The 16,258-nt window shown below is 41.2% G+C and overlaps 2 protein-coding genes across 2 annotated transcripts; both read left to right on the forward strand.

The window, feature by feature from the left end:
* Nucleotides 1–1,473: 1,473 nt before the first annotated feature.
* Nucleotides 1,474–3,202, forward strand: rrs1 (ribosome biogenesis regulator 1 homolog). The gene has a single exon (XM_063483718.1). The coding sequence runs from the start codon at nt 1,490–1,492 to the stop codon at nt 2,522–2,524; it is 1,035 nt and encodes a 344-aa protein (XP_063339788.1). The 5' UTR covers nt 1,474–1,489; the 3' UTR covers nt 2,525–3,202.
* A 2,525-nt stretch (nt 3,203–5,727) lies between these two features.
* Nucleotides 5,728–9,579, forward strand: LOC134634325 (SH3 domain-containing kinase-binding protein 1-like). Its single transcript, XM_063483465.1, has 5 exons — nt 5,728–5,861; nt 6,122–6,153; nt 6,608–6,775; nt 8,013–8,095; nt 8,701–9,579. Exons 1-5 carry the CDS (start codon nt 5,795–5,797, stop codon nt 8,945–8,947), a joined length of 597 nt encoding a protein of 198 aa, XP_063339535.1. The 5' UTR covers nt 5,728–5,794; the 3' UTR covers nt 8,948–9,579.
* Nucleotides 9,580–16,258: the final 6,679 nt, after the last annotated feature.

A 16,258-nucleotide genomic window follows, 5' to 3' on the forward strand; every position in this document is an offset into this window, starting at 1 on the left:
GCTTCCTCCAGGAAGAGGGAGCCAGCGGGCAAAACAGCTGAGCCTCCAGCGGCGCAGAGGCTGGGGAGTATGAGTCTGAAGAAGAAAACCTGAGTAGGCGTGGGTGCTGTGGAGCAGCAGGTGGAGAAGCATGGCCTCTCCAGGGACTGCCCAGAGCTAAACGAGTCTCGTGGAAAATGCGCTCGTAGTCAGGGGTGCGCCATGGCTTCCACCTGAGCTCTTCCTCCAGCTGGGAGAGCGCTGCCTGCTGCCGCTCATACAGGTCCATGTCTGCTGGGTCCATAGTGTGGCCAGATTTTTTGCATAGATAATCCATTAAAATCATGAATGATTTACTATGAATGACTCCATTAATTTTCATTTACACCATTTCTTGTCAATTCAATGTAATTTCTATAAAAAATAAATGTATTTTTTAATACAAAAAAAAGAACATTATAGATCCTCAGATGGGTTTTTTGTTTTGTTTTGTTTGTTTTGTTATTTCATAGCATGTAGATGCCAATTTTAAAAACACCTTTAGACTTTTTAATTTTGGAAATGTATTTATTGTTAAAGGCAGATCATTTTTACATGTGGATCATTTTTGTATACAGTGATGAGGAAAAAGTCCATGTGCCACCTCTCATTTCTTTATATTTTGCTTGAAAAACAGGAAATTGGCAGAGCAATTTATTGAAGGAAGTGCAAATATATATAAATACATTTATATACAGCATATAAAAGCAAAGATTGAGTTTGTGCTCCATTTTCAATCCATTTTTTCTATCCAGGTATGCTTTTACTGAAATGACAGTGTGTTTGGTTTCATTGTCACGCTGAAAAATGAAGATGTTGCTAATTGGACAATTTCTAGATGGTGTTGCATGGTGGATCTGTATCTGATGCCACTGAGGTCACAATTCATCACTTTTGACAAGATCTCCAACACCACTGGATGAAATGCAGCTCCAAACCATGACGGAGCCTCCACTGTGTTTTACAAATAACTGTAGACACTCACTGTCGTGCCTCTCTCCTGACGACATTCCTGCATATTGATGACAATCTGAACCAAAAATGTCATATTTGAATTCATCACTCCATCAGATCTGCTGCCACTGATTTTCAGTCCAGTTCTTGTGTAATTTGGCATAATTCAGCCTTTTCTCCCTGCTTCCCTTCCTTAAGAACAGCTTCTTGACAGCCACCCTTCCACTGAGACCATTTCTGGTGAGGCTTCAGTGAACACTAAATGGATCACCTGAAGGGCCAGATCCATCTCTCGGGTCCAGTATCAGGTCTTTGTGGATTTTTCTTCCTGTCTCTTGAGGACATGACTTTCAGATACTGTCTATCTGTTGTATCTGTGCGTCGCTGTTACGCAAAGAAATGAAACGACAGCGCACTCCTGTGGTCACGTGTCAAACTGCAGCTCGCCGACTTTGACCCGGAAGCAGTTTCGTGTGTTTTTCCTGCCTCACACGTGGGGTTTTCAGCACTGAGCAATATGGCAGCGTGCAGTGTAGAGGAGTTGTTGGCTAAAGCAGAGGCGCAAGAGGCGGAAACGCTGAAAAGCATATCAGTCCAGAAAGAGCTGGACCTGGAGTTTGACATCGGGAACCTGCTGGCGTGTGACAAAAACCACATCGAGCCTCGCGACCTCCGGGAGAAGAGCAAAGAGGACTTTCTGCGTGCTCTCGCTCGCGACAACACGCAGCTTCTCGTCAACGAAATATGGAAACAGCCCACGGAGAGGGTCGAGGAGGCGATAGTGGCCAAACTGCCGGAGCCGACGACCCGGCTGCCCAGAGAGAAGCTACCACCGAAACCCAGACCTCCAACAAAATGGGAGCAGTTCGCCAAGCTGAAAGGCATAAAGAAGAAGAAGAAGACCAACCTGGTGTGGGATGAAACCGCAAAGGAGTGGAAGAGGCGCTGGGGCTACAAGAGGGCCGGCGATGACACCAAAGAGTGGCTGATCGAGGTGCCCGAGAGCGCAGACCCGAATGAGGACCAGTTCGCCAAACGCGTCAAAGCCAAGAAGGAGAGGGTGGCCAAAAACGAGCTCAACAGGCTGAAAAACATCGCCAGATCGCAGAAAGTCAAGATCCCTGCTGTAACCCTGACCCCCAAAGCCAGCCAGTCCAAAGACGAGCTGGCCAGAGCCGAGAGTGTGGCCAAAACCTCCACAGCATCCTTGGGGAGGTTTCAGGACCGCCTGCCCAAGGAGAACCCAGCAAAGAAGGGCAAGAAGAGGAAATTCGAGCCCCTCATTGGCAACTTTTCTAATGAAAAGCAGAAGCAGCTGGAGCTCCTGAAAGTCATGGACACTAAGAAGCCCAAGTTGGACATCACCAAAGCTGTGAATAAACAGATGAGGGAGGAGGACAGAGAGGAGGCTGCTGCCAAACACAAGAAGGCAGCAGGGAAGAAGGGACGTAAAGGCGGCAGCATGGGTGGAAAGGCCAGAGGAAAAGGTGGGAAAGGAAAAACAGCAGGAGGGGGAGGAGGGAAGAGAAGAGGCAAACCTGGGAAGCGCTGAGGACTTGTGTCTTCCTGTGTGTGGGTGTGTGTGCCTGCCTTGGCATCAAAGTGTTGGACATTCATGATGCAATATGAACAGAGCATCTGGTTTACCTGTGGCCCACGGGTGGGATGCTCCCTCCATCTATGTAAACTATGTTTACTGTACATTATGACCCCAGCATCCATGATGATTCTTTTCGATATATGTGTAATATTCATGAAAAAATTTCACAAATATACTTTAATATTACCGCCAAGTAGAACACGAGTGACTTGTTTTTCTGTCTTTAATTATTGCAGAAGTTATTTCTTAGTTTTGTGTGATTAAATTGATGCTTCACGTCTGAAACGGTTACGTTAAGTATCGTAAAGTGTTTTAGATCCTTGATAAATGAGACATATTTGAAAATAGGTTGTTTTTTGTTACCCTTTACATATTACTTTGTAAACTCTTTATATACATTCAAAATATTTGACTTCTAATTTTTAATTTCATTAAGTTTTCATATGATTTACATAGTTTTAACAGAAGTTTTATGTAGTTTATGTAACTTTGGGGAAAGACTTTAATAGTACTAATAAAACCAGAGTGTTTGTGCAAAACAAATTGGGATTATAAGCACTATTTGATATTTTAAATTAACTTTTTTTTTTTTTCTTTAAATTGGGCTCAGGGACCCACGTTTATCTGTAGTCAGGAGGTCAAGAGATAATTTCCTATAAATCATAAAGATTTGCTGCAGAATGATTAAAAAGTGTTACTCAAATGAAGCTTTTCACGTGATTTTGGCTAATCATGTCAAACTAATTAGCTCGCTCTCTGCATCAACTCATTCCTTTGGAAGCTTCTTGCTCCAATTGAAAGAACAAAAATGTCCCATCCATAAGTCAAAAATTCAGGTTATCAACTTGGTAACTTAAAAAAAACCTTGAAGTTATTAACTTTAAATTTTGAGATATGGATGACAGAAAAAGTTGTTTTTTCATTGGCAGAAACAAGCTTCCATATGTTCCCACTGCTGCTTTGCTTTGTTTATTAGCCAATTAGACTGTATGGACAAAAGTCCATCTGGCATCTGTCTTTACAAACATTTTTGAAAGACTGGGTCGTTCCCTGAATTTAACCGTGGTTCTGTAGTAGGAATGCAATGAGTTCATTTAAAGTGGAAGTGTTTAGGAACCACAGGAACTCTGTGTGAAGTTAAGGTCGCTGAAGTGCTCTGCTGACTCAATAACAGCAGACCTCCAACCTTCCTCTGGCATTAACATCTGCAGAAAAACTGCGGTGGGAGCTTCGTGGCAGCTGCTGCAGCTTTGCGCAAGTAGTGTAAGTATTACAAGGGTGTTAATATCTACAGCATACTTTTATACACTTATCCACAAACTAATTCTGATTTATTAGAATTAGTTTGTGGAACATTTCACCAACACAGCAGCAAAGTAGTACAACAATATGCATGTTTATCATTATTTCAATTTATTGTAAAAAAACAATGGAGTTAATAGGTGAATTTTCTGCTCCTGGATATGAACATATATGCATGTCAGAATATGAGACTGCATAAAAAGCCATGCAGTAGCTAAGAAAAAGTCAGCCAGGGTTGGTGATGTGCAACAATACCTCTTATGGTGTATTTAATAATTTGTTTGTGTGTATTTAGTAATATAAGGTGTATTTTCTGAAAGAATATGGGGGAAAAACTGGTGCCGTACATTCTGACTACTTAAAAAGGTAGCCTACAATGCCCCAATGCTCCCAGGGATATTTAATGGAAACGTGCAAACAGATTTTTTTATACATACTTGTTAACTAATTTACATGGTCTCGAGGAATAGCTTCGAAGCTTCCCATTCATATTAAATGAGGCTGGTTAACTGCAGCAACAAGCTCCAGCCAGTAAATGCATGTCGGCATCAGATCAGATGTATTATTCATGTAACAGCAGAGAGGTTTTTATGCTCCGAATATTTTTTTAAGCTGCCGCAGATTGTCTTTACAGACTCTGAGCTGTTCAGTGTTCATCAGTTTTCTTCTTCTGAGAAGTAAGCATCAGATCGGATTTCTTAGCAGCTTAGCTGTGGGTTTTTTTTGGTTATGTAAGGGCTTCGCTTTGGCCTTGATGTCTAGACTGGAGCCATCGCTCTGAATTAGGAGCAGTGTATAGTGTAACAGATCGCTCACAAAGCCGGAATCTGCAACTTAAGTACATTTAAACACAACACAAAGCAAACTGTGAGTGGGATTTTTCTCTCATCCAGTTGAGCACGTCTTTCTTTTGTGGCGGTATTGAGGTGTGTATTTCCACGGTCTTCACCCTTTTGAAACAGATTGGTCTTGGAGCCAGAGCGGTTGCAGTCTAGTCAGACATTTTCCTGGACTGCTAAGGCCTCAGATAATGAGATTTATTAGTCTCCTGCATTTAGAGGTGTTTCCACTTTCAGACGGCACACAAACGCACCTCTTGCTCTGTTCACCTAGATAATCCGTGATCCCCTGACAACCTTATTTCCTGTTGACACTGATTGTAATTATTTGTGAAAATTGACTGCGCGTAATTTCTGTTTGGATTGTCTAGAAGAACAAAAAGTCAAATCCTTCTGCGTGTACTGTATCCTCACTTTGTCGCCAAGGCTGCGGGGTGCTCTGTCCAGCTCCAGCTGAGTCATCTCTCATCTTAATGATGGATGCCTTTTTATCACTAATGCAAGCTCGCAGCCAAGCGCCTTTGCACCAGAGATGGAGAGGGGAGGCGGTGGTGGGGTTTCAATCACCATCTGTTGAGCGGTCGGGCACTCTGTCCCCAGCCCTATCATCTTTGTCCCTGCTCACCCAGGCCACAGGAAAGTGGGGCACAGCCAATAATCAATCAAGCACTCCTGATGAGGTGAAATTATGAATTCTCATTCACATCTGAGCAAGCAGTGGCAGTGGCCTCTAAACTTCTTTTGCATGTGGCCAGATGGTCAAAGAACAATAGACACTGGCAGCAAGATGGAGTGGTCAAGCATGATATATGAGAAAGATGCTGCCTCTTATTCCAAAATAAAGAGCACTGGTGTCAGGTGATAAGAAAATTCTAACAATCATACATTTTCTGACATAAACTAAGATTTTACTCGTCCCTGGTCACGTGTGTGTGTGTCTCTGTGTATGTGTATGTGTGCGTGTGTGTGTGTGTGTCCAGCTCCAGTCTGTGCTGCAGTGGATTAGTCAGCTGCATTTATTTAAGGTATTGCAGAGAGAGCTCAGTAGTCCCGGACAGTGTGAGAGTGTCCGATCTTCAAGATGCAGCGCATCTACATGCACAGCACTGAACACTTTGAGGTTTTCACCACTGTCCTTGCTCCACAAGGTGAGTGGAATCATATCTGCAGGGAAGTGTGGCTTAGCAGGACATTATTTATGTGGTTAGCAAGAGCAAGCCCAGTGCCAGCTGACCGATAGATGCCTTGTTTTCCCTCCTTCTGGACTGTTTACATAAAGATTTAACTGCACAGATGTTTATGTGCGCGCATTAATGTCGAGGTCTTCTTATGCACATTTGAATATTAGTGAAAAATGTTAAAAATAACCCTTTTTTGCTGATTCATTTCTGCTCTCAATGATAAACAGGGAGGTATCGATACAGAGCAGAAGCTGAAAAGGCAAGTTCATTTTTTTCTTAATTTCCATCAACAGAAATCTGCATATTTAACTGCACTGATATGAAAATGAGAACACAATTCACAGTTTTATGTATGCTTATATATGTCAAAGACTAATGGATATGAATGTGACATTGCATCAGTTTAATCAGTTTCCTGCAAAACAACGCATTTAGTTTTCCAATTTCTCTCACATAATATTCAGGTGTAACATAATGAAGGGTAAACCCTGATTAAGAGTTACTATTTCACTATATATCAACTAATCCAAGTCTTCACACGTAATCCTTTCCATTCACCGAGTCTGACCTGCAGGATGTAAAAAAAAAAGGAGCTGGACGCTGATCATGAACAAGTTCTGCCCTAACATAAATTTAGCATTGAATTTTAATCTTGCAATATTGAATATTCAAATTAGAGTTAAAATTATTGTAATTCTCCTTTTGTCCATTAGATGGTAGTGGTGCACAGGTACAGGCCCCACTGGCCTGACGAGCTGGAGCTGTCTCCAGGTGACGTCACCCTGGTGCTGTCCAAACACGAGGAAGGGAGGTGGTTTGGGCAGCTGCAGAATGGGCAGCGAGGTTATTTCCCCGCCTCATGTGTGATGGAGCTGGGCCAGGTTGGTTGGCTTCTTGAATGTGCTCAGTAATGCAGAGAGAGTGGACAGGGCTGTTGCTGCTGCAGCTTACAGAGAACAGATTATATTTTCCTCTCTGCTCTGCTTGTCACATGTATGTTTTAAACAAGCCAGAACCAAATGTGTGCCTACATAAGTATATTACATTCATGACAGAATTTAGAAACGCCTATGAGAGCTGTTTCCTTAAGTCAGTCTTGAATTGTTGCACATTTACTAAGGGATATTTATAAAGGGTAATTCATAAATTTCAGACTTAAATGCATAATATTTGCACTGGTTTTGGTGGGAGCTTTTGTAATGATTGAAAAATAACCCAGATTATGTCACTTGTTATGTTTCATTAGGGCTATCTCAGTTTGAGCTTAAGACAAGTTGCATCATATAATAGAACCTGGTGAAATTGAGGAAGCAGAGAGGGTCTACTTAAATATCTCAAAGCATGGTGGTGGAGGGGTGATCCTACAGATACAGGATCCTGAGCACAGCAGCAAATCTCAAAGAATCAGTGTGTTGCAGTGGTCCGGTCAAAATCCAGACGTTGACCTGATTGAAATCTTGTGGCAGAATCCCCAATTTTTAATAATCTAAAGCAATTTTAGAAAGAAGAGTGGGACAAAATTCCTCCCTAACCATGGGAGAGATTAATAACCATACAGAAAAAGATTACTTCAAGTTGAGGCTGCTGAAGCTGATTCTACAAGCTATTAAATCATAGGGTGTATTTAGGATTACACGGGACTACACAGAGTCCTGAAAAAACTTTTTTTCGGAGCTCAAAACTAGTTTTTTGTAGTTCATCCACAGTTCATATTGTGCAGTGATTGACCAGAAGCAAAGAGATTTCTCACAATTTTACCTTCTCTAATTTAGCAATTAAACACTGACAAACACAGCAGGTGTTAAGAAGTATAACATGCTCCTCACTAACAGTTAATAACTATAAACTACTATTCTCTCACCATTCTCTGAAAAAAGTTAAAAAAAATTTCCTGTATTATCAAAACTTTGATAATGTCAGTTTATTTTAATTTATGTTATTTGCTATAACAAAAAGACATTATGAAAAATTACTTCTTTGTTTTTGAACAACACAAGTTAAAAAAAAAAATCAAAAACAAGAAGAAGAAAAGTTTTTAAATAACTCTATTTTATAATCTATTTACTATTAAATAATTAATAAAAGGTGGAATTAAAAACATCATGTTTCCACTCTCAGGCAAATCTGCCTCCCAAAGGCCTTCGGAGGAGTTTATCTGTGAGGACTACACCCGGTGACAGTGAACGCGGCAGATATGGGAAGTAGGTGTAAACACACACATCAATAATTTCATGCTTCTCTCTTATCAAGTATATGCACACACACACAGAGACACACACAATCATGCACATACACCCAGCATTCGGCAGATGTTCCCCACATCCCCCATCTCCAAATCCCACCCCACTGCTCTCCGCCCAGCACCCCTGAACAGGTGGCCCCTCTCTTCCCTCATTAGTTGACAAAGCACACTGATTACTGAGCCTGCTAAGCACACACACGCACACACACGCACACAAGCTAGTCAATCCCCTTCTCACAGTGCTGCATCTCATTAGGGCCAAAGAAGAGCAAGAGGGAAAGAAAAGACTTTGTAGTTGTTGTTTTTTTATCTAAAAGAAAAACCAGTCAAATACACCCCTGCAAGAACTATTTGATATACAGCACATTTGGTTTATTATAATAAAATCTATTACATTTCATAGCACATACTTTCTCTCTCTCACACACACACACACACACACACACGCAAACATACTGTACATAAGCCCACAGGCCTCTTCACGTCTTGTCTGCTCACAGTGGAATTTGGGTCATAAGGAATAAACAGGGTCTTTGTGTTTGTTATTTCCTCTTTGTCCCCCAGTGGACACATTCTGCAGGCATTCAAGAGGGGGAGCAGAGGAGGTGGAGGAGGAGTGGGGCTGGAGAAGGGCCAGGGTGAGCGTGAAGGCCCTTTCCTGGTTCGGAGCTCCCAGATCCCTTTGCCTCAGCCCGTGGCCTCTCAGCCCCAGGCACAGAGATCTCCAAACTTGCTCCACAGGATCTTGTCCAAGTGCCGGAAAAAGATTGAATGCCAGGGAGCCACCAATGGGGCCTTCGAGGGCGACTAAGAAACCCTTTTCTTTGTCCTGGGTGGCTGAGCTGAGATCACTTTGGTGAGGTTGCACTCGGGGTGGAGGATGAGGGGGGCAGAGGAGCTTCTGAAATGTGCAGATGAGTCTTGAATTTCCTGATGTGGGCTTATACTTGTGCTTTATCAGGATTTTCTAGATGCAAGCAGGAGGTTGAAGGCTGAATGTAAACACCCTAATTAGTGATGTCACAGTAGTGTATGTGTGTGTGTGTTACCCACTTTATCTGATGGGCAAAGCAAGCCATGACATCACTGATGGGGGCGTTGTCTCAAGTGCAACATGCTGGAAAGTTTGAAGGTGTTGCTCTTTTCTGCCCAGTGCTTCAGCTAATCTAAAGTCAGGCTTATATTCTGAAAACTGTACAACATTAGTCGCTGCAATCAAAGCTCAAACAACGTAGCAGTTAGATGCAGTCAGTGAAGCAGGAAGTGATGCTTCATGATTATTAAATTTAGCCTTTTCTATAACGCTGCCTTTATTGAGTGTTATTTCTGCTGTTGGTTTTGTTATGTTCCTTACTTTTTTCCTGTGATTTGTTAATGTGTGTCTATGTCTATTTAATATGCTGTAATATGTTACTGTGATAATGATAAAACCAGCAAACCCTCCGTGACTGTATGATGATTTCATTTCAGTCCAAACATGCCTCAGTGTACGACTCAATGCTCAGGCTCCTGTTCATTTTCCTTTAAACACACTGGGCCTCCCTCCTTTCTAATAGGAAGTGTGATTGAGGCCTGCTGAAAGCTTTGCCAAAAGACCAGGGATTGTGCCAGTTGCCCCAGCAACTCCAAAGCAGCCCTCAGAAGTTGCATGTAGTCTTCTTTTTCAGTGGTGCCTCCCAGCCTTGTCCTTGTGGTGGGATCTCTATAGGGTGGGCTGTAGATTACCTTCTGCAGAGGACATAAAATCCTAACTTTGGCCTTGACCTCCACAGGGAAATACACCCCTCCTCCACTTGCTGTTTGATATTCACTGTTGTATAATCCTTTGTTATAAAGGCTGCAGGAGGCAGTCACTCTGGGGCCAGTGTTTGGAAGACATGTCCTGCACAGTGAAGAGTGTAAATGTTACAAAGACAGACAGCTCCACTCGTCCTGTAGCAAACTCTCATTCACAAGGAGAATATTGTAGCCTTTACTGTTAGAGTTTACCTCGAGCCTATGACTCACTTTTATATAGGGTCAAGGAATTATTGTGAATAACTTTGTGATTACTTCTGGAGTTTGACAAAAGAACTGAGTGTATGCACATATATACAAAGTTATTGTAAGTGTAGTTGGATATAGGGTATAAAGTATGGAGGATCAAAACTGTCAAAATCCAAAATAAACAATAAAAACCTTTAATATTTTTTAAATGAAATCAATCAATAAATAAATATGTCTACAAATGCACCAAAAAGAATTGAAAACATTTTTGTAATTTTTAATTTTTACATTAATTATAAAATATGGCAAAATTAATTTTTTACAATTTCTTTAAATTAATATAATTGAGCTTAAGTGTCTTATTGCGTACATGGCTCAATACATGAGCGGGGCACCAAAAGGAATAGGCAGGAATTCCAGAGGGGCAAAACACCAAGCAGTGGTAGACAGAACAGTGGCCTGAAACTGCAAGACCAAGCTCACCAACCTGTGCACTGCCTGGGCTGACTATAAGAAACCCGATGCCCAATGCCCCACACATGGATCCTGGATGCCTAGAACTGTACAAGATCAACAGGATCCTAAGAGTCATTCTCAGGAATTCAATGGGGATGTAGCGAACAACTCTAGAGGCCAGCTTCAAGCCAATAGCCTAAGTCACCATCAAGTGTGGGATCTGCAGTCCCCACTGCTGTTCTGCATAGGCCTGAACCCCCTCAGTGAGATTATTGAAAACAGAATGGAGCAATCATCAGCCACCTCCTCTACATGTGTGATATCAAGCTGTATGCCAAGAGTGAATGAGACATCAATGCACTGATCCATACCACCAGGATATACAGCAACGACACTGGAATGTTGTTCAGACTGGAGAAGTGTAATAAGATGATAACAAAGAGAGGGAAGCTAGTCAGAGCTGAGGGGACTGTAATACCAGAGGACAGCTACAGCTACAAGCTACAAGTATGGCCTGGAAGTCCCAAGGTTAAAATGGGACACACCCCCTAGGGTGGTTGAGAATGAATGAGCTAAGGTCCTGTGCGACCTCCATATCAAGGCAGAAAAACTGGTGATGGCTAACCAACTGGACATAGTAGTGGTAGAAAAGCAGAGGAAGATGGCTGTAGTGATAGATGTAGCTATACTAAGTGATAGCAACATCAGGAAGAAGGAACATGAGAAGCTCGAGAAAAACCAAGGGATGAGAGAAGAGCTTGCAAAGTTGTGGAGGGTGAAAGCAACGGTGGTCCCCATGGTAATCGGAGCACTCAGTGCAGTGACCCCTAAACTGGGCGAATGGTACCAGCAGATCCCAGGAACAACATATACGATCTCTGTCCTGAAGAGTCTAGAAAAGTCCAAGGAACAGCAAAGCTACTGCACAGGATCCTCAAGCTCCCAGGCCTCTGGTAGAGGACCCAATCTTGAAGAAGATCAAGATCTTTCACAGAAAGAATTCAGTTTGTGGATATATCCACAAACTGAATTCTTTCTGTGTTCTGTATTACTGACTGTCATTAAAAGTGTCAGAAGGTGAAAGATGGAAAGATGAAAAATTAAAAATAAAGGAAATAAAAATGTGTAAGTAAATACATTGAGATAATACTACAAAGGTAAATTAATAAAGAAGCCGAATGAAACATTATTATCATTTTTTTATTCTTTACATAATTAATACATACATGTATTTTTCCATTAAATTTTTTATTTAGCAGCATCAGTCCTCCATACTGTAGAGATAAACTTTCCATTCAAAGTAAGTCATAACCTGGCAAATCCCCAGTCAAATGTGAGCCTGACTTACCTCACATGGCGCTGACAAACACAACAGTGGAAACAGTGACCTATATAGAGCGGAAAGGCCAGTGTCCAATTTTAATACACACACACACACACACACACACACACACACACACACACACACACACACACACACACACACAGATACAGTCTCCCGCCTAAAAGGCTCCTATCCCTGTTGTGTTGTGCTGGGTGTCTTTTGGGTGGTGGGGGAGGAGAGGTGGAAGGAGGGGGTAACCGGGGTGCCTGCCAGATGACTGCTCTGTCAGCCCTATAATGGGCTGCCATCTGCTGTCTAGCATACACAAAGGCAAACAGTGTGTGTGAGAGAGTTTGTGCACTCGCTTATGGGTGTGTGCTTAAAGAAAGAAGGCCGAGGAGATTTGGTCAGATGCCTGTAGGTTGTTTCATGTCTTTGGTGCACAGGGTAGACCCAAAAATGGACACACACATACCTTACCTAGTCAAGCTGACTGAATGATAAGAGATACAGAAGGGGGGGCAAACGTGCACTGGACATTATAATTAAATCAGTGGAAACTACAGCATGTGAAGAGAATCTGTATATCTAAGTTAAATGTAATTCATCCGAAAACAGCAATTATATGTTTATTTTAGGTCTATATAGTGTTTCAGTAAGTCATTGTTTCAACTAAATACATGCAGGAGGTACAAAGTGGAAGGGCTGCTGCCAATAACCAATTAAGAAGCAAAGGGTCCCCGACATCTTTCGGCTCATAGTGCGGGTCATGCAATAACAAAAGGCCCTCTTGTACCAGAATGAAAGCAAAGGAGGACAGATTGATTAAGTGGACATGGCGTGCATGTGGCACCCGTGTGTTTATGTGTACATTGTTTGCATGCATGCGCACTGCCGCTCCTTCAGCATAAGGCAAGTCGTCACATTCTCCCTCCATTTGGGGGGCAATTGAGTGAATGGGCCTGTAAAACCAACAGCCCAAAGGACAAAGGAGCTCAGGGGCATTAAGTCATGGGTGAGTGGGCCCCTTTAGGGCCAGCAGCTGACCCTGTGGAGAGGCCTCTTGTTCTGGTGGAGGGGGCTCGTGTCCCTGGACCCCAGGCCAAGTTGACAGCATCCCAACGTATACATACACACATGACAGAGAGGTCATCTTCAAACCACTCCATGAGTTGTCACACCCAGCCTTCACCTGCTTAGATGTCCACGCTGCATGTGAGGAAAAATTAGAGTGCATGATTAAAGGTGGAATATTTCAATTTCCACTTTCACCACTTAAAAAGACAAAGAAAAAGCTTTCAGTGGCGTTAGTTTTTGGCAAGACGTCAGAGTGTCGCCATGCCCGCTGTGAGCGTGTCAGAAAAACTAAGCGATCATCAGAAATCTTTATTATGCAGAAAACAGCATGTAACGTATACTAATTTGCACAAAGGCATTTTGGCAGTTGATGGCAAGTGAAAATGCAAACACAAGAAAGTCAGAATACCTTTAAAATTATCCAACAAATGCATTTATTTAGCCAAATTAAGTACATGGTTACAAAGACAGCTGGCAGGATTTCTATGGTACCTCGATTATGGTTTCAACTGAAAATGCTATATAGTATAACTCAAGTGTTACATGTGTGATTCTCCTGTAAATGAAAGCAAAGTCCAGCATCTTGTGTACTGCTCATGCATAACTACAATAGTATATGACAGCTGCTACTATCCTGTACTTATATGTACTTAATTCCCTTGCAACCTATGATGTTTCAATGTGTCGTTAACACACAAATAGGTTATCTTGGTTTTAACAAATGGAATGTACAAACCAACACACAGAACATACGACACAAATATATACAGATTAGACAGATTTCAGCCACCAGATCCAAATATACAGTAAACATCTTACAAGTTGTTTAGTCTGTTTTGTAGCGTTGTGTACCATATTCTTCTGATCTTTCCACCTGATTTCCCTGACAAGATTCCCTTCTTATTCTCACTCAAATACTTAATGCAGGATAATCCAGATTATAGCCATTACTGGATCCACTAAAGCAGATGATACAAGAAAAAAAATACATGTAGCTATAGTGTTACTTCACCAGATTATGGAGCGTTTGTTAAAGGATGGTTCGAGAGTGCATTTGTTCTTGTCCAGAAGGTGAAATGAGTGAGCAGAGAAACATGTGACATCTCACTCAAGGGTAGTTCAGCAGGATACAAGGAGACAATGGCTGCAGCAGAGATCACATCTGGATCTTGTACAGATTTTAATAAAAACAGAATGCAATAATTTGCAAACATTTTAAGCCCTATATTTAGTTTAAAATGTCACAAAGGTGACATGACAAAAAAATTTAAATAGAAAGATTTGCGCTTATTTTGAACTTGATGTCAACAAGGCGTTTCAAACCAGTTTAAATACTAATACTACATTAGAAAGAACCTAATTAGGTTCATTGTAGTGACTATAGTGACCAAGGCAAATTAGGGAGGACTCCTTCACTTAGTGAGACTGTGTGGGCTAATAGTTCAGTAATAAATGTGATGTCTCCAGAGGACATCAGTGAAGCTGACACTGAAACTAAAATGAAACATCTGACAACCATTTTCAGTGAACGGCTTCTTGCAGTTGCCCACAGTGTATGTAATAAAAAATGCCATTCAAAGTAAGAATAGAAAAAAAATTAATCTAACAATATCCAGAAATACAGCTGCCTGGGCCAAGCTCATTTAAAACGGACTGGGGTGAAGGGAAAAACTGTCCTGTGGTCTGACCAATCACAATCTGTAATTCATCTCTGACATCATGGACAATGTGTTGCCCGGGCTAAAAAAGGGAGACGGATCAATCAACTTGTTATGAGTGTCCAGCTCAAAAAGCCAGATGATATGAGGTTGCATTAGTGCACACTGCACGGCTAATTTGCGCTTTAATGCTCGGTGATATTGCTCCAAAGAAAGGGGTGAAGAAAGCAGGTGCTAAACTGTCCTGCCCAGTGTTCGGACATGTCATAAAGAAATTAAAAATATGACAATGAAGACTAGGAGCTGGTGACCACTGAAATCTAAAAATGGGAAAACATTTTGCTTTCAGACTAGTGCAACTGCCTTCCTCATAGTGTTAAAAAAAAAGCAGTAATCAGTGGTAAACAAGCCCTTGTTTTCACCTTATTTGAAACATATTACTGGCATCAGTATCAAAACATAACATCCAATGACATCTTTGCACTATTTTCAATTAAATATAGGGTTTTAGCAACATATCGCATTCTGCACAGCAGCCCAGCATTTTAGGAGACAGAATTGTAATAACATATGTATTGACCAATATGTATTTTGTGTTTTAGCTCAAAGCCATCTGTCTAAAAATACAAGGTTTTTACGTAGTGCATTTTAAATACACCTTTTGCAGCAAAACAGGAGAAAAGAACATGTGTAAATAAAGCAGCATGATCTTAACATCAGCATTCACTTCAAATATGAGGAAACACCCATCTAACACATACACACACGAAAAAAGGTAAGAACAGGAGCTACATTATGAGAATGAACATTTACATTTAAACAAAGAGGAAAAAAAGTGCAATTAGTCTATGATTAGAGGTCAGAAATGGAGTCCCGCTACCTACATACATCCTATCTATTTTTTACAAAATCACACATACAACTACACAAAGTTTATTTGCTAGCTCTCGCCTAATCAGGAGAAGAAATTAACATTAAATCAGTTGCAGTGCTTGTTCTTCTAACTTGGAGAAATGAAAACTGAATGGTTGCCCAATCCTAATTTTGAAAGAAAAAAAGACAATATAATTTCTCAATAATTTCTCTTAAATGTTTTCTTTTAGAAATAAATAAATTAGTAGACATTAAATAAATATAACCTACAGCCCTCACATAAAACCTAAATCCTTCTCCAACAAAATGCTTGTTGCTGAGCACTAATGATACGAACGTCTGACCAAAACAATGGCGGCCATTCATTCCCTAATAGAGAACTGCTTTAGAGCAAGTGAGAGTTTTTAGGCTGTTTTGGCAGCAAGGTTAAACTTCTTCGAAACTCATGGTGTCCGATTTATATTAATATCTAAGCCTTAGAGCTGTCAGATAATAAATAAAACAAACAAAAATAAACATTAAGGTACCCTTCCATTTTTGAGGTTCTTTCACATGTACATTGCAATGAAATACATTCAACCGATGTCTCCACCGACTCTATGGCCTTGGAAAGGAAACGCTGTGTTATAAAAGGAATAAAATAATAATAAAAAAAATACCATCACAAGTGCTATCCAGTTTGCCCTCGAAAATACTGCTCCTTTCTCAGCAGCAAAGTCAACTCAATAGTGCAATACTGACAGCTTCC

This window comes from Pelmatolapia mariae, linkage group LG9 (genome assembly GCF_036321145.2).
Source record: "Pelmatolapia mariae isolate MD_Pm_ZW linkage group LG9, Pm_UMD_F_2, whole genome shotgun sequence".
Taxonomy (NCBI): domain Eukaryota; kingdom Metazoa; phylum Chordata; class Actinopteri; order Cichliformes; family Cichlidae; genus Pelmatolapia; species Pelmatolapia mariae.